At 43.6% G+C, this 23,593-nt stretch overlaps 1 protein-coding gene across 5 annotated transcripts in view; it reads right to left on the bottom strand.

Moving 5' to 3' along the window:
- RSPO2 (R-spondin 2) overlaps nt 1-23,593 on the bottom strand; it is a 180,670-nt gene that overhangs the window by 89,984 nt on the left and 67,093 nt on the right. For all 5 annotated transcript variants that reach the window (XM_065586043.1, XM_065586040.1, XM_065586041.1 and 2 more), the window contains one exon: nt 19,961-20,149. In XM_065586043.1, coding sequence (XP_065442115.1) covers nt 19,961-20,149 — 189 coding nt within the window. The remainder of the gene's footprint in view (nt 1-19,960; nt 20,150-23,593) is intronic.

The following is a 23,593-nucleotide window of genomic DNA, read 5'->3' on the forward strand; positions in this document are numbered from 1 at the left end:
AAGCAAGTGGAGGGAAGATGTAGTTTTAGACTCAACAGACTGCATAGATTTGGTGATCAAAGACTCTAACTGAGTCTTAGATGAGCATGTATAACTGTGAAAGTAATGTCTGTGGATTATAAAATAGCCATGGCATGCTTAAAAATTAGATTTTTGTTTGTTTCTTTATCATACTGTTATTTAATTAAATTATTTATTTAGTTCCTTTTGGGACTTGAATATGGGGAGGTTGACCCTGTGCAATCCTTGCTGAAAATCCTTGGAGACTGATCTCTGGGTCTCCAGGTACTTTCTATGGGAGTTGGGTTTTTTTTTTTAAACCACTGGAGATAGGAAATGAAGTGAACTCTAGCCCACCCAAAGGTTACATATGCAGAGCTCAAAATTAGCTTACTGAGGTCTTCAACATACAATATGTAATAATATAGCTGCCACATGGAAGCAATGGCTCTTCAGGCTCTACCTCTCTTTTACAGATCTATCTGTCTTAGGCTACATCTACACTATAAGCTAGGGGTGTGATTCCTCTGCTTGTGTACACATACTCATTCTAGCTCTCATAAAGCTAGTGTGTGTATAAATAGCAGTGTAGCTACGGTAGCACTGGTGGTGGTACTGGAGGTACGTCTGAGCCATGCCAAGTGAAACTTGCCTGAAACCCATTGGTATATACTTGGCACAGCTCAGACGTGCATCTACTGCCACTTCCCACGCTACCCTGGCTGCACTGCTATTTATACTCAAACTAGCTAAATGAGAGCTAGCATGAGTATGCGTACACAGGCAGAGGAATCACATCCATAACTCAGTGTAGACATAGCCTCATGGCTCCCATTACCGTAGTATCTGAGATGCTCAAAATCTTTTAATGTATTTATCCTCACAACATCCTTGTGAAGTAAGGAAGTGCATCTCCCCATTGTACAGCTGGAACCCTGAGAGACTAAGTGATTTTCGCAAGGTCATGCAGGGAGTCTGTGGCAGAACAGGAAATTGAACATAGGTCTTCCAGATCCCAGGCTAATCCTCTAACCCCTGACCATTCAGTCTCTCTATGTGTGTAGTCTGCTGTTAGTACTGGTCCCAAGGGAACCTCAAAATGACATTCAGATCCTCTGTTTAGATAAAGCCCAAAGGTTTGGGTGCTTACCCAAAATTTAGTTGCCAAAAAGGGGATAGTCAGCTGCCCGCTGTATCATTTCCTCTATTTTTATGCCTGAATGGATCTCCTAGGGGACTAGCATCTGTGTATGGGGAGAAGGCTAGGAAGTGATGGCTAGTGAGAACATGTAGCAGCTTCCACCCATCAACCCTGATCCGGACTTAGCTACTCCCTGCAGGAAATGGATTTCCACAGTCTTACTCAGACAAAACTCCTATTAAAGTCAACCTAAATTGCTTCATGTACACAAAAGAAACTGAGATCCTTGGTTGGAAGATAACAGAAATATTTATTATTATAACTAATAATGGCAGGAATTTGGTCTGGGTTAAGGACCAGGCCCTTAATACTTAATATACAATGCACGTGGACTGCAAATTAAGAGCCTGACCCTGCAAAGCCTCTCCCAGGTTAGCAAGCACTTTCAAGATGAGGCCATAAGATGACTTGCTTTGATGATAGTCCTGCAACAGTTAATTGCAATGCACATTTGTTATATTCAACATGCATTGCAAATATTTCATTAATTGCAATGCTTGAATCAAATGTCCAGTATGTTTAAATATTCATAAAAACATTTGCTTCTTGCCCACCCACACAAGACAGTTTGAAAGGACATCAAGGTTTTTCCAAATAATTTAGTCCAATGATGAGGTGCAGAACAGAACATGAAAAGAAAAATTAACATCATATGACCCTCCCTCACATCCAAGTGACGCAAATGTACACTTGAAATAATGCATTAACTATTACTTCCAAAACAGGAAGGGAAAAACATGTTTTGAAGTTGATTTCATTTCTAGATGATCTGGTGGTTCCTTCTGGCCTTAAAATTATTTATGTACTGTTGTTTTAAATGAAAAATCACTTGCTAAAAGCACCCTTTGATAAAAGTGTTATATTCTTGCTAGATTAATTTTCACTTCACCTGACTTTATGGAAACTCCCTTAAAAGCTTGCCTGGTTTGGTTTAACAGAACATATGCAAAGAGCATGTTTAAAAAATAAATTAATAATTCTATTCCATTTCAGTTTCTGGATCATAATTCAAAACTCCTATCCTATTTCCATCCTTTCTTTGCCTTTTTTGGCAGTTCAGAGTCAGTTGGTTTTTTGGGTTTTTTTTTTTTTGGTTTGGTTTGAGTTTTTGTTTTATTATATTACCGCAAAGTCCCCAATGTTATAATTATATTATGGAGGCACCGGTAGCAGCTCCATAGTTAAGGTTGAATTGAGATTTCCACTCAGAGCAGTTCACATTCTTTTTTTTTCTGATGAAGATGACTGATTCTGATTACCAGACTCTTACCATGTAACCTAGTCCAGATTCAATTTGGGGAGGGGGGAAGGAATAATGAAAAAAACATTTCTGCACTATTTTAAGAGTTCTAAGACCCAGATACTCAGCTGTGTCACACTGCCACTCAGCACAGTACACTCTCATGAGCCTTAGGATTGCTGGGGGGGAATCCTCACCATAATTTATAATAGTCCCAAAAGGGCCATCAGCAGCCAGAGAGTAGTGCACAGTGACCACTCCTCATCCTTGATGCAGCCACAGCACATCCTCTACACAAGTCGGCTACTAGAGGTCTTGAACCCCGGCCCACCAAGCATGAGCCTTATCCACTGCACTGGCTCATGATAAGGGAATTGCTGTTAATACCCAAGCACCAGAAGCTACACTCACTGACTCAGTAGGCTCAAATGACTAACAGCAGACTGATGATTGGACACCAGTGGGTATAAAGCTTCCTGTTCCTGTCCCATCCCTTGTCTGAGTAACTAGTTGCGAGGCCTGTTGCTGACCAGACCTCTGAGACCAATTCCCATCTTCCTCACCTGGTTCCTGCTCCTTGTTCTTGCTGTCTCGTCTTGCTCCTTCTACCACACCTCATCCCAGTTCCTGTCACCATGCCTTGGTCCTGCTTCCTAGCCCTGACTGTACTTGCTGTTTCTGGCTTAGACCCTTGGCATGGCTTCTAACTAACTCTGGCTTTGACCCTTGGTGGGACCATGACCCCGACTTTACTCCTGGCTCCAACCACTTTGTCAGACTGCCCACTTTATGGGCCCTGACAGCTTGCTCAGACCAACCTTGGTCTTCTCTGGGACGCATTATTGAACCCCCAGACCAACTATGGACACCAGTGGGGCTCCCACCCTGCCATCATCCCAGGGCCCTCTGAGTCCTCAGGTGCAGATCACTGCCCTCCAGGCAGAGAACCAGAAACTGAGAAACCCAGTATGACAGTTGCAGATGGGAAATCATTCCTTTCAGGAGCAAGCCACAGCACTCGGAGCAGCTGCGGGTAACCACTCATCATCTCTTATGACACCAGCTCAGGAGACAGGCCCCAGAGTTCCTTTGCCAGACAGATATGATGGCACCCTCAGTAATTTTCATGGGTTACTCCTGGGGGAATTCTACGCTACTATGCATGCACAGAACTAATGTTCCCCGCAGATTTTCTTTGCTCCCCCGCAGAAAAATGACTTTCTGAAGAGAAGCAAAGGGAAGCCACAAGAGCAATCATAGGATACTCCCCAGCAGTATGTTTTGGGTGTCCAGGGCAGACGGCAGAGAGGTAAATCACTGTGGGTTAGGGGGCAGGACTGGGAAAGACCCGGCTGGTGCCTCCTACCCTACACCAGGCTCAGCTGCTAGTCCTGCCTGGGCTGGGGAGGATGGGACTTCCTCTTCCCCTGCACGACATCCAGGGCTGTGTCAGACCTACTCCCAGATTTCGCCCGCGGCTGTAGGAAGCTCTGTAAACTGTCCCCACCCCACGCTTCCTGCACCCATCACTCCTCAGCTGCAGGGGGAGAGATCACTGTATAGGAAGCTGCTCCCCCATCCACCCAACTCCCATGCATCCAGACCCCTCATACCCAGACCCTCCCACCGAGCCTCACCCCCACCCCCGCATCCAGAACCCCCCCGACAAGCCCCACTCCCCCTGCACCTGGACCACCCCAACAAGCCACCCACTCCCAGATCCCCACCCTACCAAGCCCCAATCAGCTTCACCTGGCTCCCGACCCTACTGAGCCCCACTCCACCAGCATCTGGATCCCCCACTAAGCTCCCCACACCCAGACCCCCCCCACTGAGCCCCAACCACCTTCATCCAGATTGCCCCACACAGAACCCTCTCCACCCATACCTAGATCCCCCCACACTAAGCCCCTCCACACTTGGATCCTGCCTTGCTGAGCCTGCCTGTCCACACCTGGTGCACCTGGCATGGAGGGGCAGGGTCCTGGGGTGTTTCTGGGGCAGGCCCGGTCCTTGTGTTGTGTCAGGGTTAGGTGCAGCCTCACCGCTGAGTCCATGTCTTGGGGGTGGGGGGGGGGTGAGCTGTATAGTGATCTCCCACCTCTGTGCAGCCAGTGGCCTGTGCTCCCCAATGCCATGCCTCCACATTTATTTGACAAATAAAATTTGCAGAATTTTAAAATACTGTGTGCAGAATGTTTAATTTTTTTGGTGCAGAATGCCCTCAGGAGTAATGGATTCATTACGCAGTGCAGACTCCTGTTTATGCTTCAGCCCCAGGAGTACATCACAGACCAAGTTAAGGTGTGGTTAGTACTGAGCTTGCTTACTGGGGAGGTCCTGGCATGGGCCTCTTGCTTTTTTAGAACAGAATCACTTGGTATTGACCAACTGGGACTCATTCTTACAAATGCTTGCCAGTATTTTCAATCACCCTCATAAAGCACACATGGCAGAGACTGCCTTATGAAAGCTTCAGCAAACCCTGGGGTCAGCCCCTTCCTATGTCACCCCATTCAGACATTTGGCCATAGATACCACCTGGAATGATGTGGCACTCCTCCATCAGTTTTGGCTCAGGCTTTGCAAAGAATTAAAAGACAAGCTGGCACAGATGGCCCCACTGACACACACACCCCACCAGTTTATAGGTCTTCATGGACCCGTGTATCTGGATAGAAACATGACTGCACGACCAACAACTGGAATGAAGGAGGAGACCATCCACTTCCAGCATTTAGCCAAAGCTCAGCCCTCAAGGCCAAGTGAGGTTTCCCTGGGTAGAGTCCATACCAGCTGACATATAATGGCCCTGCCTATCCCCAAGTGAATGAGACTAGGAAGACAGGAGAACCTCTGCTTCTATTGTGGAGGAGCATGGCATGCAGTATGCAAGTATGCAATTCCCCTACTAACCTGATGACAGGGAAGAGGTTAACACCACACCCAGTCGAGTCTGGGTACCATGAGGGAGAAACCCCAAGATTATGCTAACTCAGGAATTCCTCATCCATCTCCATGTCTCCATCTCCACTGCAGTTGCAGATTGTGCAGTCAGAGCAGGGCTTTCCAATACAATAGGCCTTGACTGATTTAGGAACAGGGGACAATTTTATGGATTTTTCTGTGGGCTGGGCCATCAGTCTCCCAATATAACCCAAGGGTAACCGGACCTGGTAGAAACAGTACATGGATCTTGACAGGCATCAGGCATGGTTACACAGAGACCGCACCACTGGAAGTGGTGTCTGGGGATCACCTCAAAGTCCTACAGTTTAACATTATTTCCTCCTAACATTTCACCTTGGACTTTTTAGGGTCACCGCAGCTTATTCTTCACAATCCCCATATTCTGTGGTCTCAATGAGTTACTGCCTTTCCATCAAGCTTCCATAGGGACAATTCCTTTCTCGTTCAAGAACTTGAAACCCTAGAAATAAAGCCAGAGGGTTCCATTCCTGTAACCCAGATGTTTCCCCCACATGGCAGCAACCCTGTTGGACCTAGAAACTCCATCCCGGCACAATAAATCAAATCTTACTGTAAAATACCAAGACTATCATGATATCTTAGAAAAATGGAACACAGACTCAGTACCCCTGCATTTCGTTAACAATTCCCACATTGACCTTTAGCCCAGAACCAAGTCTGAAGCAGAGTTACCAATGTTAAGGGAATACCTCCAGGAAAACTTAGCAAAAGGTTTCAGCTGCTGCTCTACCTCCTCTGTACTTTTGGTGAAGAAGAAAAAGACTACAGATAGTGCTTAATTTGTGCCAGGGCTGAGTCTCGGCACCTCCAAGGTTGGCAGTTCATAGCCCCAGCACCTCTGGGCTTGCTGCATCAGTTATGAATGTAAAAAAAATTGCTTGAGTCCTGGCACCTAATTGCTTGAGCCCTGGCACCTCTTTCATTACAAATTAAGCACTGAGTACTGGGTACTGCACCAAATAGCTAAATATAATCAGTACCCCTTACCATTAATCTCACTGCTCCTGGATAGGTATTAACTGGACCTTAGAAGAGCACATACTCTAGTTTGAATCAGGGAGGGAGATGAGAGGAAGACAGCCTTTAGAACGAAGTATGGACACTTTGAGAATTTGGTAATGCCCTTTGGACTCACCAGTGCTCCAGCCACTTTCCAGCATCTGATCAACAACATTTTTCAAGATATCCTAGACCAGTTTCTGGTGGCATATCCAGATGATATCTTAGTCTATTCCAGTAATCAAGCAAAGGGCCTGAGAGGAGACCAGGATCTAATTGCAAAGCTTTTGCCAAATTTAGCATTTTTGGTCCAAGAGTTCCTCTGATCCCACATACTAAAAGATCACACAAAACTTAAGGAACTCAATTTTAAGATCTCTGACATAGGAGCCTTTCTAAATAAAGCTGGGGGGGCAAGTTATTTACATTCTTCATAATTTTTGCCACAGAAGTCAATGGAAAATGATCTCAACTATGGGCTTCCAGACACAGAATGACAACTGCCTGAGGGGAGGTGTAAGGAGCAGAGCAGAGGGAATGTGGTAGGGGAGAAGAGTGGCAGGATAGCCTCATTGGAGGAGAATTGAGAGGGTGTGTCTACACAGCAAAGAAAAACCCATGGCTGGCCTGGGCTGGCTGACTCCAGTTTGCGGGACTCAGGCTGTGGGGCTGTTTCATTGCTGTGTAGACTTCCAAGCTCGAACTGGAGCCTGGGCCCTGGGACCCTGTGGGGGGGAGCTCAAGCCCAGAAGTCTACACAGCAATGTAACAGCCCCACAGCCGGAGCTCCATGAGCCAGAGTCGGCTGGCACAGGTCTGCCATAGGTTTTTTTTTGCTGTGTAGACATACCCATAGGTGCACTAGCACTTCGCTGTCATCTCCAGCTGACAGACCCACTAAACTTGAGGTGGTGTTGGTTCTATAAGCTAAGGAAGATGTGTGGTAAAGAGGCCTGTCTTCTCAGGAACTTGGGTGAGCAGCCTGTCTGATGTTTGAGAAGTAAGAGGTGCCCCCAGACTCTGCAGGAGGAGTGCTCCACTGCAGTACACCTTACCAAGCTTGTGCAGTAGCACTCCCCTCTGGCACCTCAAAGGATCGAGTGGTTCCCTGCCTCTTCCTCCTCCTGTACTCAGCTCCCCAAACCCCACATAGTCCCACCTCACCTCCATGCCCGCCATTTCCTCTAGCCCTGCTCAGCCTCATACCTCCCCGTATATCCTGCCCAGCAATTTCCCCTCCATCCAGGAACCCCTGACGCATCCCTCTCTTGTTCTGCAGTGGCCAGCTGGTCTCTCCTGGTCCACCAAACTTTTATCTTTGTGGGCCATCTGATAATTCAGATAATTACACCAATCTGACCTGGACATATAAAGAAAACTATTTTTTTAAAGAAAACCTCTACAATTATATAATTATTCATGCTAAGTGTACAACTAGTCACCCACATTTTCAAAGAGAGCTACAGAAGAGCAGCAATAGAAGCCTAGAAAGGTTTATCCACCAAGCCCATTTCCAGTCACAGGAATGGTTATAAGATCATAACTTCCATCACTGGCGTTATTAGGGGAGAGGGGATTAATGATACTGTTGTCTGCCTTGTGAAACTGAGCTGGGCAGAAATTGTCCAGAAATGCATGCAGTCAGGGCCGGCTCCAGGCACCAGCGGAGGAAGCACGTGCCTGGGGCGACACATCCTAAGGGACAGCATTCTATCCATTCTTGGGGCGGCACACTCTGAGCAGCTTTATTTTTTTTTTGCTTGGGGTGGCAAAAATGGTAGAGCCAGCCCTGCATGGAGTACCCCATTGCTTAGGCAAAACAAAGTTAGAAAACTTCTCCCTTCATAAAAGCTCTGATATTTTAATTTACAGAGCAGAATTTTTTTAAAAAATCAAACCTAAAAGGGGGAAAAAATCAGCACTTCTAACTTCTCCAATGTGAGGTCAAATCACATTGTGCAATCTCTTAATTCATCATGACAGAACTGCAAGGACCTGGAATTCCAGTGGTATGTCTACATTGCAATTAAAAATGGCTGTCTCATGCCAGCTGATTCGGGCTCATGGAGCTCGGCCGGGGGGCCGTTTAATTGCAGTGTAGGCTTCCAGGCCCAGTCTGCAGCCCAAGCCCTGGGTCCTTCCCACCTCAGAGGGTTCTAGGAATTAAAGGACCAGATTCTCTGTTGGTATAAATAGGCATAGTTTCATTGACCTCAGTGGTGTTTCACCCATTTATAAGAGCAGAGATTTTGACTCATCTCATTAGGTCAGAATTCTCTCCTTTTTCAAAAGGGAAGAAGCAGCAGAACGGAAGACGAAATCACAATCAGAGAAGAGCTTGTATACAAAAACTTAAGACTGTCTAACTTTGTAGTACTGTCACAAGGTAAAATTTCAAGAATGGCTATGTGATTTAGGAACCTAAGTCCTGGCTTTCAATGAGATTTATGCTCCTAAGTGCCTAAGTCACTTCTGAAAATAGGACTACGGTGTTTTTGAAAATTTTATCCACAATGTTTTGCATATCAAAATTCATCATTTTTTTCAAAGGTGATAGTGTTTCCTGACAAGTTTCATTCTGTTCCAAATATGGCTGCTTTAGGACAAATTGATCTGCTGCTGTGAGAAATATCCTTAGATCCTGGTTATAAAATATTAGGGCTTGTCTATACTTACCGCGCTGGTTCGGCGGCAGGCAATCGAACTTCTGGGTTCGATTTATTGCGTCTTGTCTGGACGCGATAAATCGAACTCAGAAGTGCTCCCCGTCGACTCCGATAATCCTGCTCGCCGCGAGGAGTACGCGGAGTCGACGGGGGAGCCTGCCTGCCGGGTGTGGACCGCGGTAAGTTCGAACTAAGGTACGTCGACTTCAGCTACGTTATTCACGTAGCTGAAGTTGCGTACCTTACTTCGATTTGGGAGTTTAGTGTAGACCAAGCCTTAGAGTTCAGCCTTCATAATCCCATTAACACTGACCTAAATTTTCAGTGTCAATTTATTTGAAGGCCAGAAAATAAATCCAAGGAGGATAAAATTAATATTTATAGACAATTACATAAATGGGGCATTATAAAATTGTGGTGAACAAAGGCTATACTAGCAAATCATGCTCAAATTACAGTGTCATTCAAGGGTAATAAGCAAACAGAGGAACCAAAGTGATATTAATAATTTTTTCCGATCTGTTTGATCTTCCTGTCTCTAATACTAAAATATTTTAAAAGACAACAAGCATTAAGGGACTGATATGTTTGTCATTTTTTAAGACTGAATCAAGAGTGGAGACATTCAAAGTACAAATTCAAATCTTAAGTTAATTCCAGATCCCAGTGGATGGAGTCTGTGTTTTGGTGATCATTTTCTCTAACTTAATTCCGAGCGCTGATTATTTTTCCAGTTGAGCAGGCCACGTGGAAATGAAGGGCTAAATGCCAAGCAGCTGCATTTCAACCAAGAGATTGCTTCCTGTTCCTGGGATATGATAAGTTTTGGAATTGAAGGGCTGGGAAGTACAGCTCAGAGGATTGTGGGATACTATTTGCAGACTCTCCAGACCCAAGTGTGGTGGCCTGTACTTGAGCTGTAGCTAAAGTTCCCAGGTGTCTGGTTTTTGACTGGAACACCTGGTCGAAAATGGACCCTGGCGGCTCCAGTCAGCACTACTGACCGGGCGGCTAAAAGTCTGTTCAGTGGCACAGCAGAGCTAAGCAAGTTTCCTGCCTGCCCTGGCTCCGCGCAGCTCCCGGAAGTGGCCGGGGTGTCCGGCTACTAGGCACAGGGATGTGCACAGGGGCACAGCACGCTGCATCTGCCCCAAGTGGTGGCACCGCAGCTCCCACGGGCCGGGAACTACAGCCAATGGGAGCTATGGGGCTGGTGCCTGCAGGCGGGGTGGCCACACCTCTGCCTAGGAGCCAGCAGGACATGCCAGCTGCTTCTGGGAGCCACCTGTGGTAAGTGCCACCCGGAGCCTGCACCCCTCACCTCCTCCCGCACCACAACCCCCTGCTCCAGCTCTGAGCTCCCTCCCGCACACAAACTCCCTTCCAGATCCGGCACCCCACACCCCCGGCCCCAGTCCAGATCCCGCTCCTTCACCCCAAAACCCTCATCCCCAGCCCCACCCCAGATCACACCCCCAGCAGGAGGCCTCATTCCCCCCACACACCCCAACCCTCTGCCCCAACTCTGAGCCCCCTCCCATAGCGCAATCTCCTCATCCCTGACCCCCCCTGAGCCCACACCCCCAGCTGGAGCCTGCACCCCCGCCTGCACCCCAACCCCCTGCCCCACCATAGGGCCCCCCACACACACCCAAACTCCCTCCTGGAGCCTGCACCCTGCACCCCCTCCCATGCTTCAAACCCCCCCAAGCCAGAGCCCCCTCCTGTACCACAAACCCATCATCCCTGGCCCCACACCAGAGCCCTCACCCCCTCCCACACCCCAACCCCCTGCCCCAGCCAGTGAAAGTGAGTGAGGGTGAGGGAGAGTGAGTGAGTGAAGTGATTAGGGGTGAGGCTTCGGAGAAGGGGCAAGGCAGGGGTGGGGCCTCGGGGCAGGAGCGGACAGGGGGCGGGGCAAGGGTGTTTGGTTTTCTGCAGTCAGAAAGTTTGGAACCCTAGCTATGTGCATGCTGCAAAATGCCTGGGCTTTGACTTGTGTTACAGAGAACTCAGGCTCTGACCTACCAAGGTCTGCAGACTAATGTCCAGAGGGGTTCCTGGCCTGACTCAGACTAATATCTGTGTGGACAGAAGATGTTTTTGGGTTAAACCTGAGCCAGAGCCTGGGCTTAGTGTGCTCTGTAGCCATACCCACAGTGAATGGGGGAAGGGTCACCAGACTCAAGAACAATCATTCCATGCTCAGTATAGAGCTTGTTTGGGAATGCAAAATTAGCTGTATTGTGCTTACAAAAAAACATGGAATAAGCTAAGGTCATGCTGGAATATGTTTAGAACTCACAGCAGAATCCAAAGTGCTCTACATAATACAGAGTACTCGAGAGTCCTAAATTTCAAATGCTTTAATCTATATTTGCATTTAGGTTTAGAGAGAGAAAGGCCTGCAAATGTAGGTTTCTGTTCTAATGAGCACAGCATGATGAATTTTAAGATCAGAAATTGCTATTTAAATTGTTAAAAATGCTACTTGTAAACAGTCATGCAGCCTCTACCATTTTTCATGAAAGATCTAGCTTCTAGGGGAGGGCTGTTGTCATTTTGTTTCCTTTTTAAATGTACATAGTGTCATTGAATAGTCAACCCTACCCTCCCTCCATAACAAGGTTACTTTAAAGAAATGTGTGATGAGAAGGCAAAAAAACAGCTGCTGGCCAATCACCACCAATGTTATTAAAAGCTATTCATAGCTAACATGGTATTAGCCCACAGCTACATGTGGGAGACAAACAAAAGTAGGGAGTATTTGGGGTAGGGGAGGGAAGGGAGAAAGGGAAGTGAAAGAGTATGTGTGAGGGGAGTTGCCTTTGTGGAAGGGACAACATTGAGGAGTGTTTGACAGAAGGCGTAGGGGAAAGAGAATGGGGAGAAAGCGACTGTATGTTTGGCAGAAGGAGGGAGAGAGGCAAGAATAGCAAGTGAGAGACAAAGGGCAGGTCTACACTACAGCTTATGTCAATATAATTTATGTCACTTGGGTGTGAAAAAGGCCCCCTCCTCCTGAGCGACACAAGTTACAGTGACCTAAGCACTGTCCTCACCGGCACTATGTCAGCAGGAGACATTCTCCCGCCTACATAGCTTCCGCCTCTTGTGGAGGTGGAGTAATTATGCCAATGGGACAGCTCTCTCCCATCAGCATAGAGCGTCTTCACCAGACACGCTACAGCAGCGCAGCTGCATTGGTGCAGTTGTGCCGATGTTGCGCTTCTAATATATACTAGCCCAGACGACAAGAAATTGGGGAATGAAGGAGAAGCTGATGAGGGGGATGGAGGAGGATTAAGTAGTGTAGCTTTGGGAAGGGAGAGAGGACAAGAAAGGGGAGAGTGCTGTGAGCTTTGGCTGGTTTTGGAGGGAGAGGGAAATGAACGAAAAATAAACTGCAAAGAACAAGGAGCAAAATGAGAACCGGAAAGTTTGGTGAACAGAAAGGAGGTCAGAGGCTGTAGCTCCCCAGCTTAACTTAAATCTCAGGCTAAAAATTTTAAAAGCTGAGGGTCTATTTAAACTCTTAAATAAAAATGGCTTAGGCACCTGCAGCTCATTCTTCAAGATACAAATCTAAACACCCTAAGGGCTGTACAGAAGTCTCTTGTTGAAGAAGCTGCAAACCCAGTGGATACATCAGTTTCTGGGGATTAAAATGGACCTACTGCTTCACTGGGAGCAGCTTTAGAAGAATGAGAATTTTGCCATTGTGAGAATTCTTTAACATTTAGTAATATAGCTCTATTATGTTAAAACATGGATTCGTTATTAATAGGCATCTTTTAAACACTTGCCAAGCCACAATAATTATCTTTTCAGACATAAATTAGTATTTTACAAATATACAATGGTCTTCTTAAATCTAAATTGACTACAGATTCGGGAATCTTAATTTAAATCATTGCCAGGATTTTTAGCTTCCAGACAGATCTATGGCAGCCCTACTGAAATGATACAGAGTTAGGCCAATAAGTTACAAAATAAGAAGGACATGTCCAAATGCTTATCATGCTTTTGTTGGGGAAAAAATAAGGCGCCTGCAAAGTAGATTTTATCTAAACCTCAGATTCCTGGCAGTTAAATTTTATTTTCAAAATCCCAAATACTTTTTAGACCACATACTAGACTCGCCTCTTTTCAGTTTTTAAATTAAAGCCATTTTTTTGAATTAAGGAAAACAATAACAAAAGTACCTAAAACTACTTTTTACAAACTTAAAAAACGTTGATTTAATTTCAAGTTGACTGCTTCCTCCAACTGGTCACTGTATCTGCTGATGTCTTGCTATGAGTTGTAGTTGCTATATAGATTTCAGGAGAATTTAGTATAGCATTCCATAGGCTATTCTATATGAGCATTAGCCAAGAAACTTAGCTGTTCTATTTGAAGTAAAATTTTGATATTTTGTAACACAAGCTCATACTGGGAGGCATTTCTTAATATAGTAAATTAACTAGATATATTTATTAAACACTTGTTTATTTTGTGATTGCTCGTTAATGTCTACTCTGTGCTAAACATTATTTTTATTTAAGGCAGATGCGACTGGTGATGATTGTGACAGATATGGACATTTCCTGCAATATCTTTGGGAGATCTTACTATATTAAATGTATGTATCATTGTGGGCTGGGGATTGTACGTAATTCAATGGGGAGGTATGATGGGGTGTTCACAACACACCACCCCGGAATGGGTTAAAGTGTTTCAGAAGGGGTAAAGTATCAGGGGGTAGCCATGCTAGTCTGTATCTACAAAAACAACAAGGAGTCTGGTGGCACCTTAAAGACTAACAGATTTATTTGGGCATAAGTTTTCGTGGGTAAAAACCTCACTTCTTGCATCTGAAGAAGTATGCATCTGAAGAAGTGAGGTTTTTACTCACGAAAGCTTATGCCCAAATAAATCTGTTAGTCTTTAAGGTGCCACCAGACTCCTTGTTGTTTCAGAAGGGGTAATTAACCTAGTGGGCTGCATCTGGGGGAAGAGGTAGACTTGGCTGACAAGCACTAATTGAAGATGGAGCCCATCTGGGTAGGAGTAGGCAGGGCTTGTATAAAGTCTGAAGGTGAGAGCAGAAGGGGGCTGCAGGGTTGAAATTTGAAGACACTCTCTGGGCCTAATGAGGAGAGGAGGAAACCCACGGGGCAGGGGAGAAGAAGCCCTGTGATTCTGATCCTGATGGAGGGTTTACCCCGGGGGGGAAGGTGGAGAAGAAAGCTCGCAGAAGGAAATGTAGGAAGAAGCCCAGGTAAATGGCAGAAGGGATTGAGACAGTGCAGATCTTGGCTGCAGATTGTAGGGTCCCTGGGCTGGAACGCAGAGCAGAAGGTGGGTCTGGCTTCCCCTACCAGTCACTGAGAAAATGGCACAGTCTTGACTTGGAAGACTGCCTGGAATGGCACCCAGCCATCTGGTCAGGGGAGACTTTGTTATCCCAGAAGAGGAAAACTGTATAGTGACTTTGCTGGAGGGCCAGGCCATGAAGAGGAAGTACTGCTATGCCTAGAGAGCAAGGGGAGCCGCTGTGTAAGTGAAGGAGGGGAGTGTCAGACAGGGCAGAGCTAATCTCCAGATGCAGCCACATATGGTGAGTAGACCATAGACCCTCTGACAGGGAGAGTGACCACAGATCCTCCAGGAACTAAGAACAGGGGGCGGGGAGGAGAGAGGTTGGTGATTAGACAAATTCACTCAGATTATAACCGCTCCAGAGAAATACCATTACCTGGAGAGGTGTGCACATACCAGTTCAAACAGGATTCTCCAGAGACCAACAAACAAAGAAAGGACTTTTGGATAAACAACCTGACTTTAAACTGATTCAGGGCCTTCTTCCTGATCCAGCAAATGGACAGGACCTTCTGTTCAAGGGGGGAACCCAGTGCTTCCTGGTAGGGGCTGAAAGGCCTTTGGCCTACTGAGGTCCATAAGACTGATGGGTGACCTCTGGTAAGCTTTTATCGTGTGTATAGGAACTATATATCTATATATAAAATGTTTTCTTGGTAATGCTTTCACCTTAAGATTAAATGTGCTTGCTTATAAGGAGCTGTGTGGTAACTTATAACTGCTGGCAATTACAGCTGTTCATAGCCTTTAAAGAGAAAGTGAAGTGCAGATGGTGACCTGTTCAGGCAGTCTTGCTTGCTGGGGATATTACAATGTAGGCCAGGATCTGTTCACCATGGGAAAAACCCATCAGGAGGGAGAGAGATGCAGGTTTCTGACCAAAATAGGTGACCGCTAAGGAACTGGGAACCTACAGGAAATACAGATGCAGTAGCCCTACACTTTGACAATGATGACTTTGGAAATGCTGCTATTTGGCACTTGGTGAGAAGGAACCTGACTTATGAGATGGAAAGAGGAGTTATGTAATAGTCTGAGTACCTAGTCAAAGGTGAAGAGAATGGTGAGTCACTACACTCTTGTAAATTCCAAAAAGGGAATGGCAAAGGTCAATTTAGGCACAGGTTAAACTAAAAGATTCAAGAGGGGCTTGTCTTAGTCAGCCTAATGTAGAACCAATACACTGAGGTGATGGGTTTCATTTTATTCCCCAGTACAAATAGTAGACTTTCCTGGGAGCTTATTTCCTTCTGAGAGTCTTCTATTCAGAGGTTAGGGAGAAAAACAAAACATCATTCCTCTCTTGGGTATTTTCTTTTCTACAGCAAAGATTACACAGAACCATTCAGCTTTATGTCCTCAATATATTGTTCATTCATACCTCAAATATTCAAGAAAGAATTCATGTCACTTTGAAGTGAGATTAGTTGTCTTTCCCCCCACCAGAAACTCTGTGTCCATTCCTGTACACAAACCATCCTTGAATTACACAACTCACTGTGACCAGAAAAACTTTTTAAAATAGTCTTCCAAGTTCAAAATGCATAAATCAGTTGCATCTAGCAAAGAAAATTAGTCTTGAAATTCACAATTTCCATAATTTTGGAGCTGTTACATTTGGCTGTGGAATTTACAGTGTTATGTTTGGCATTACTGAGGCTTTTAAAACCATGTCAACATTTTCTATAAAAATATGCTCTATTGCTCCTCTAGCATAAATGGGCAAATGTTCCAATAATAAAATATTAAACTGCTTTTGTGCCGATAAAGACATTAATAGGACAGAAATAATTTTAACTAATATAAATCAACCCCTGAAACTCCCACAAGGGATTTTAACCTTGCCAGCATTTTTGATATTTTTAACTGAGAAAATACTATCTGAGCAATAAAACCAAGAGGTGATAGACTCAGAAAGTACAGCCTACATGAAGTAAGAAGAATTTTATACTTTTTCTTTATCTTACCTTACTTTGAATACCTCTAAAGAATACAATTGCTAGCTATGTCTCTATGTACGTCACACAGGATCACCAAACAAAGACAAAGCTGGGGCATAAATATAAATCAGTTGGTGATTTTCTTTAACATAATCTTTGCATAGAAATCACTTGAGAGGAACCAGAATTGGTCTTCAAATACAGCTGCATCATTAATCTCAAGGGGAAGATTTTTCAAAGGTACAAAAGAGCAGTTGGGTGCCCTGGGGTGCTGGAACTAGGGATGCTGTAGGTGTGGCAGCACCCACTGGCTTGAAGTAGTTTCCATCATATACAGGGTTTACAGTTTTGTTCCATGGCTCTCAGCACCCCCACTATACAAATTGTTCCAATACCACGGCAGGTGCCAAACTCTCAATATATATCAATGGAAGTCAGGCACTTAATTTACATTTGTGCTTTTGAAGAATCTGCCCCATAATTCAGGATTTAAGAACATTGCCACAGCTAAAAATTACCTTGCGTACATCATGTAGTGGAAGGAAGTTAAACTAATTTCTCAAGCCAAACTCTACCCACAAACATTTTTTTTCCTTGAAGAAAGTATTGAATGACAGACATATTAACCCTTACCCAACTCAAGAAAGTCATTGCTATTACATTACTGCTGGGAAACAAACTTACATGCCTCACAGTTATGTTAGGACATATTTCCGATAACCACAATGGAAATAGTTTTTGAACAACATGGACACATTTTTACAGCCCAGTTTAAATAAAAAAAGGTTTAAAGTGGATAAATTGCTGAGTTCACAATTAAACTATGCAAATGAAGGCCAAGATCCCAATACACTTTACAAAAGCGATATATAAGATATACACTGGGATCATTTAATCCTCCATGTAGCCACATGGTAAATATTAGGCAGCGCTCAGCAACATTACATAACAGTTGGGAGCAGAAAGTGAAAAATAACATATCCAACTGAAACTGCATAGGGAATTTAGAAAAACAGGCAGAATGTCATTACATGAGTTGGAATCTGGCCAAAGCAGTTAATGCTTCTATTCTTGTGAAAAGTGCCACAGAATGACCTCATGTGGACCTTGAGTTTATGTCTCACCTGAAAGATAGCACCACCTTCTACGAGCATGGTGGACCTCGACACCATACCGCTGCATTAGTTCAGCAATAAGGGACGAGTGCCACGTACTTGGTGACAACCCCATTTCAAGAAGCACAAAAGGTTTTTCTTAGTGGTTTGGTGACCTAATTCTGGTTAGACTGCAATCTGACAGAATCAAAAACACAAGGCAGTAGTGGGAGCAATGTACACATTGACAGACTTGATGGCCAAACTGTATAACAGCCTAGCATAAGCATATAGAGAATCTACATGAATACCCACAACTAGCAGATAGCGGTGGAATTACTTGTGCCCATGTATTTAAAATACACTAGTGTTTCCAAGCCCAAACACGCAAATCTGAATCGTGTTGCATATCAGTGGTCACCTGAATTTTGTGTGGGAACAAATAGCAGGGAGGAGAAAAAGGACATGTCTATCTTCAAAAAGGGGTGAGGGAGAGGATCCAGGGAAATATAGACCAGTTATCCTAACTTTGATATCTGAAAAGATAGTGGAGCAAATTATTAAGCAAAAAATTTGTAAGCACCTAGAGGATAATAGGGTTTAAGTAATAACTAACATGGATTTGTCAAGAACAAATCATACCAAACCAACCTAATTTTCTTCCTTGACAGGGTTACCTAGTGGATAGGGGGCAGACTGTAGATGTGATATATCTTGATTTTAGTACAGCTTTTGACATAGTCACACATGACAGTCTCATAAGCAACTTGGGAAATGTGAATGAGACGAAATTACAATAAGGTGAATATACAAAGACTATACTCAAAGTAGTTATCAATGGTTTGCTATCAATCTGGGGGAACAGATCTAGTAGGGCACTGCTCAGGTCAGTCCTGGGCCCACTACAATATTTTCATTCATGGACTTGGATAATAGAGTAGAGAGTATGCTTATAAAATCTGCTGATGAAACCAAGCTGGGAGGGGTTGCTAGCGATTTGGGGAACAGGATTAAAATTCAAAATGACCTTGGCAAACAAGAGAATTGGTCTGAAATCAACAAGATGGAAAAAGTCAGTAAAGACAAGTGCAAAGTACTACACTTAGGAAGAAAAAATTAAATGCACAAATACACAATGAGGGATACTGGGTAGGCAGTAGTAATGCTGAAAAAGATCTGAGGTTTATAGTGGATCACAAATTGAATATGAGTCAACAACATGATACAGTTGCAAAAAGCCTAATATCATTCTAGGATGTATTAATAGCAGTGTTGTATGTAAGACATGGGAGGTAATTGTCCTTCTCTGCTTGGCACTGATAATGCCTCTGCTGGAGTACTGTGACTAGTTCTATGTGCCACACTTTAAGAAAGATATGAACAAATTGGAGAGAGTCCAGAGGAGAGGGAAAAAATGATAAAAGGTTAGAAAACCTGACTTGTGAGGAAAGATGTAAAAAAATTGGGCATGTTAAGTCTTAAGAAAGGAAGACTGTGGGAGGACCTGACAACCGTTTTCAAATATTTTAAGGGCTGTTATAAAAAGGATGGGGATCAATTGTTCTTTATATCCACTGAAGGTAGGATAAAAAGTAATCAGCTTAATCTGCAGCAAGAAAGATTTACATTAGATATTAGGAAAAACTAACTATAAGAGTTAGGCCTATGACAGGACTCCTAGGGAGGTTGAGGAGTCCATTATTGGAGATTTAAGAACGAGTTAGACAAACACCTGTCAGGGATGATCTAGATACAGTTGGTCTTGCCTCAGCTCAGAGCTCTGGATGACATGACCTCTCAAGGTCCCTTCCAGTCATATGATTGGTCCATTAATGGCTATTAGCCAGGATGGGTAAGGAATGGTGTCCCTAGCCTCTGTCTGTCAGAGGGTGGAGATGGATGGCAGGAAAGAGATCATTTGATCATTACCGGTTAGGTTCACTCCCTCTGGGGCACCCTGGCATTGGCCACTGTTAGTAGACAGGATACTGGGCTGGATGGACCTTTGGTCTGACCCAGTATGACCGTTCTTATGTTCTTATGTTCTTATGATACTATTATATCTGTTCTGCCCACCAGTCTACATGTACATATCCTAGGCTAGAAAGTACATGAGGCATTACTAAATTAATTCTTAGTCCTTTTAAATGTATTAAGAAGTTGCTCATTAAAATGAGAAATGTTTAGATCCACATTACCTCATTCTTTCTCTGTGCATCCCCCAACTAAGGGAACAAAAAGGTAATAATTCACTGGGCAACAGTGCACTGATTGTGCTGAATGGTGTACATCTTGGTATGAGTTAACTGAGGATTCCTTTAGGAAAGAATGTTTATGATGATCTTGAGACATCTGTGAAAATATCATTGTTATATTTTGCAATACATCATCTTAAAAATTGAGTCACCCATGAATGAACTATGGTCTATCAATAAAACAGTCATAAAGATAGAACAGAAACTTACTTGAACATCTGTTCATATCTGGCGCTCGGAGTCCATAGTACCCTGATGGGCAAGAATGCAAGCATTCTCCATATTGCCTCATTCCTTCTCGTCGAAGAAAGAAAAACAATTTATGCTGGCATCTGATGCACCCATTATCCTTTGAGCAAGACAAACAACCTTTGCAAATTGGATTTGGTCCATAGCTAGCTGCAAAATAAAACAATAAATTTTAATAGTTTTGGAAATGGTTTTGCTGGAAAACACACACAAAAATGTTGTTTATCTACTGCATCAATACAAGTAGTTTGGGAAGGAAAAAACTTACAATAGGGTGTGCAAATCTTAACACATCTGCAGTGGAAAATGAAGTGTCTGTCTAACTTATACTTATTAGAAATGCAATCTCCTTTTTTGTTTACAGTAGTGTGTGATTCTATTTGATAAACTTACACACCAGATTAATGAAATGCATGATTTTACATGCAACTAGAGCCCAAGAGAAATCAAATTAGTCACAGTAGCACAAGTAAAATCCATGGACCACAATATAGCTTCAACCTGAGCATGCAAGCCCGTGAGAGCAGCAGCGCAGAGCAGAAGACCGGTATCCTGAAACAGACACACACAGAGTTCATCCTGCAGGACTTCTGCAAGTGCCATTTCCTCTAGAAATCTAGCTCTAATGCCAATGCAATATTTTTAAAAGGACACAGATGCCAGTGTTCTGACATGCATTTATATGACTCATGAAAATGTCCATATTGAGGGCACTGAAGTCCTCCATCTAGACAACAGGTACAGTACAGACAATGGCAGTGCAAGCTTCCCCACATAGTCTGTCTTGCTTGAAGAGGCCAACTCTTGGGGTACAAAGGTAGCGCAGATTCTGTGAAGTCACTTCTTGGTCTCTCTGATGAAAATCTCAACAATAGTTTCATTCGTGGCCAGTTGTGATGGAGCTTTTGAGTCATGAATATGTAAGAACATAATAATGGCCATACTGGGTCAGACCAAAAGTCCATCTAACCCAGTAGCCTCTCTTCTGACAGTGGCCAATGCCAGGTGCTTCAGAGGAAATGAACAATACAGGTAATCATCAAGTGATCCATCCCCGTCACCCATTCCCAACTTCTGGCAAACAGTCTAGGAACACCATCTCTGCCCACCCTGGTTAACAGGCATTGATGGACCTATCCTCCATGAACTTATCTAGTTCTTTTTTTAACCCTGTTACAGTCTTGGCCTTCAAAACATCCTCTGGCAAAGAGTTCCACAGGTTGACTGTGCATTGAATGAAGCTGTACTTGCTTTTATTTGTTTTACACCTGCTGCCTATTTATTTCATTTGGTGACCCCTAGTTTTTCTGTTATGAGAAGGAATAAATAACACTTCCTTATTTACTTTCTCCACATAAGTCATGATTTTACAGACCTCTATTATATCCCCCTACCCCTTAGTCATGTCTTTTCCAAGCTGAAAAGTCCCAGTCTTATTAATCTCTCCTCATATGGCAGCCATTCCATACCCCTAATCATTTTTGTTGCCCTTTTCTGTACCTTTTCCAATTCAAATATATCTTTTTTGAGATGGGGTGACCAAATCTGCACACAGTATTCAAGATGTTGGCATAGTATACATTTATATAGAGGTAATATATTATCTGTCATACTGTCTATCCCTTTCCTAATGATTCCCAAAATTTTTTCACTTTGACTACTGCTGCACATTGAGTGGATATTTTCAGAGAACTATTCACCATGACTCCCAGATCTCTTTCTTGAGTGGTAACAGCTACTTTAGACCCCATCATTTCATATGTATAGTTGGGATTATGTTTTCCTATGTGCATTACTTTGCATTTATCAACTTTGAATTTCATCTCCCATTTTATTGCCCAGTCACCCAGTTTTGTGAGGTCCTTTGTAACTCTTTGCAGTCTGCTTTGGATTTAACTATCCTGAGTAGTTTTGTATCATCTACAAATTTTGCCACCTCACTGTTTACACCTTTTTCCAGATCATTTATGAATACATTGAATAGGACTGGTCCAGTAAAGACTCCTGGAAGACACCACTATTTACCTCTCTTCATTCTGAGAACTGATAATTTATTCCTACCCTTTGTTTCCTGTCTTTTAGCCAGTTACTGATCCATGAGAGGCTCTTCCCCCTTATCCCATGACAGCTTACTTTGCTTAAGAGCCTTTGGTGAGGGACCTTGTCAAAGACTTTCTGAAAATATAAGTACACTAGATCCACTGGATCCCCCTTGTCCATGTGTTTGTTGACCCCGTCAAGGAATTCTAGTAGATTGGAGGCATGGTTTCCCTTTACAAAAACCATGTTAACTCTTCCCAAACAAATCATGTTCATCTATGTGTCTGATGATTCTGTTCTTTAGTTTCAACCAATTTGCCTGGTACTGAAGTTAGGCTTACCAGCCTGTAATTGCCAGGATTGCCTCTGGAGTATTTTTTTAAAAATTAGCATCACATCTGTCATCTGGTACAGAAGTGATTTAAGTGATAGGTTACATACCACAGTCAGTAGTTCTGCAATTTCACATTTGAGTTCCCTCATAACTCTTAGGTGAATACCATCTGGCCCTGGTGACTTATTACTGTTTAATTTATCAATTTGTTCCAAAACCTCCTCTAATGACATCTCAATCTGGGACAGTTTCTCAGATTTGTCCCCCTAAAAATAAATGGCTCAAGTTGGGGAATCATCCCTCACAGACCAATGCAAAGAATTCATTTAGTTTCTCTGCAATGGCCTTATCCCGCTTGAGTTCTCCTTTGCCATCTTGGTCGTCCATTGGCCCCACTTGTTATCTAGCAGGCTTCCTGCTTCTGATGTACTTAAAAACATTTTTGCTGTTTCCTTTTGAGTCTTTGGGTCGCCGTTCTTCAAATTCTTTTTTTGGCCTTGCTAATTACTACTTAAAGGGGCTGAAACCAATTTATCTCCACATGGGCCAGCAAACAACTTTGAGAGTAACAATTCTAGGTCACTACCAACTGCTGTGTCTTTATCAGATTTATGTTCTTTTTTCTACAATAAAAATGATGATGCAATAAATCTAGCAACTCAGTTCCTGCCTGAATGCCAAAAGAAGGCATCATATGACCAAGTGGATATCTACTCCCTCTTGTTCTCAATCTCCACTCCTTACACATCTTAAGAAAAGTGATTCTGAAAAGCCTTTATTGCACCATTCCTACTTCCATGCCAGCTTTCATCACTCTGCCTCTCTCCAGCTGCACAAAAACCACCACCCTCTGTCAAATTATTTCCCAGGTACTGATTCAACACAGCAGATTAACAGAGGGCTTTAGAGGCTTCTGAAAAGAGAATGTCTTGAAAAGTCTGTTTTAAATATTAAATTGGCCACAGGACTTAACTGAAATTTGCCAGTTCAAACCTGGCTTACTAAAAACAAAGAGAAGCATTATGCAAAAGAAGGAAAAGATTTTTGGGGTGTCAAAAGTTTTTCAGCCCAGCAGACTATGATGGCAACTTGCCAGGAGCATGAGAGTTACATTAAATTGCCATATTTTTTTAAATGAAAAATACCCACACCCAGCCATAATGTGCTTAGGTACTTTTATCCTATGAGAAGGATTAATAGAAATTGTTCAATGGCGGACA

This window comes from Chrysemys picta, chromosome 2 (assembly GCF_011386835.1).
Source record: "Chrysemys picta bellii isolate R12L10 chromosome 2, ASM1138683v2, whole genome shotgun sequence".
Taxonomy (NCBI): domain Eukaryota; kingdom Metazoa; phylum Chordata; order Testudines; family Emydidae; genus Chrysemys; species Chrysemys picta.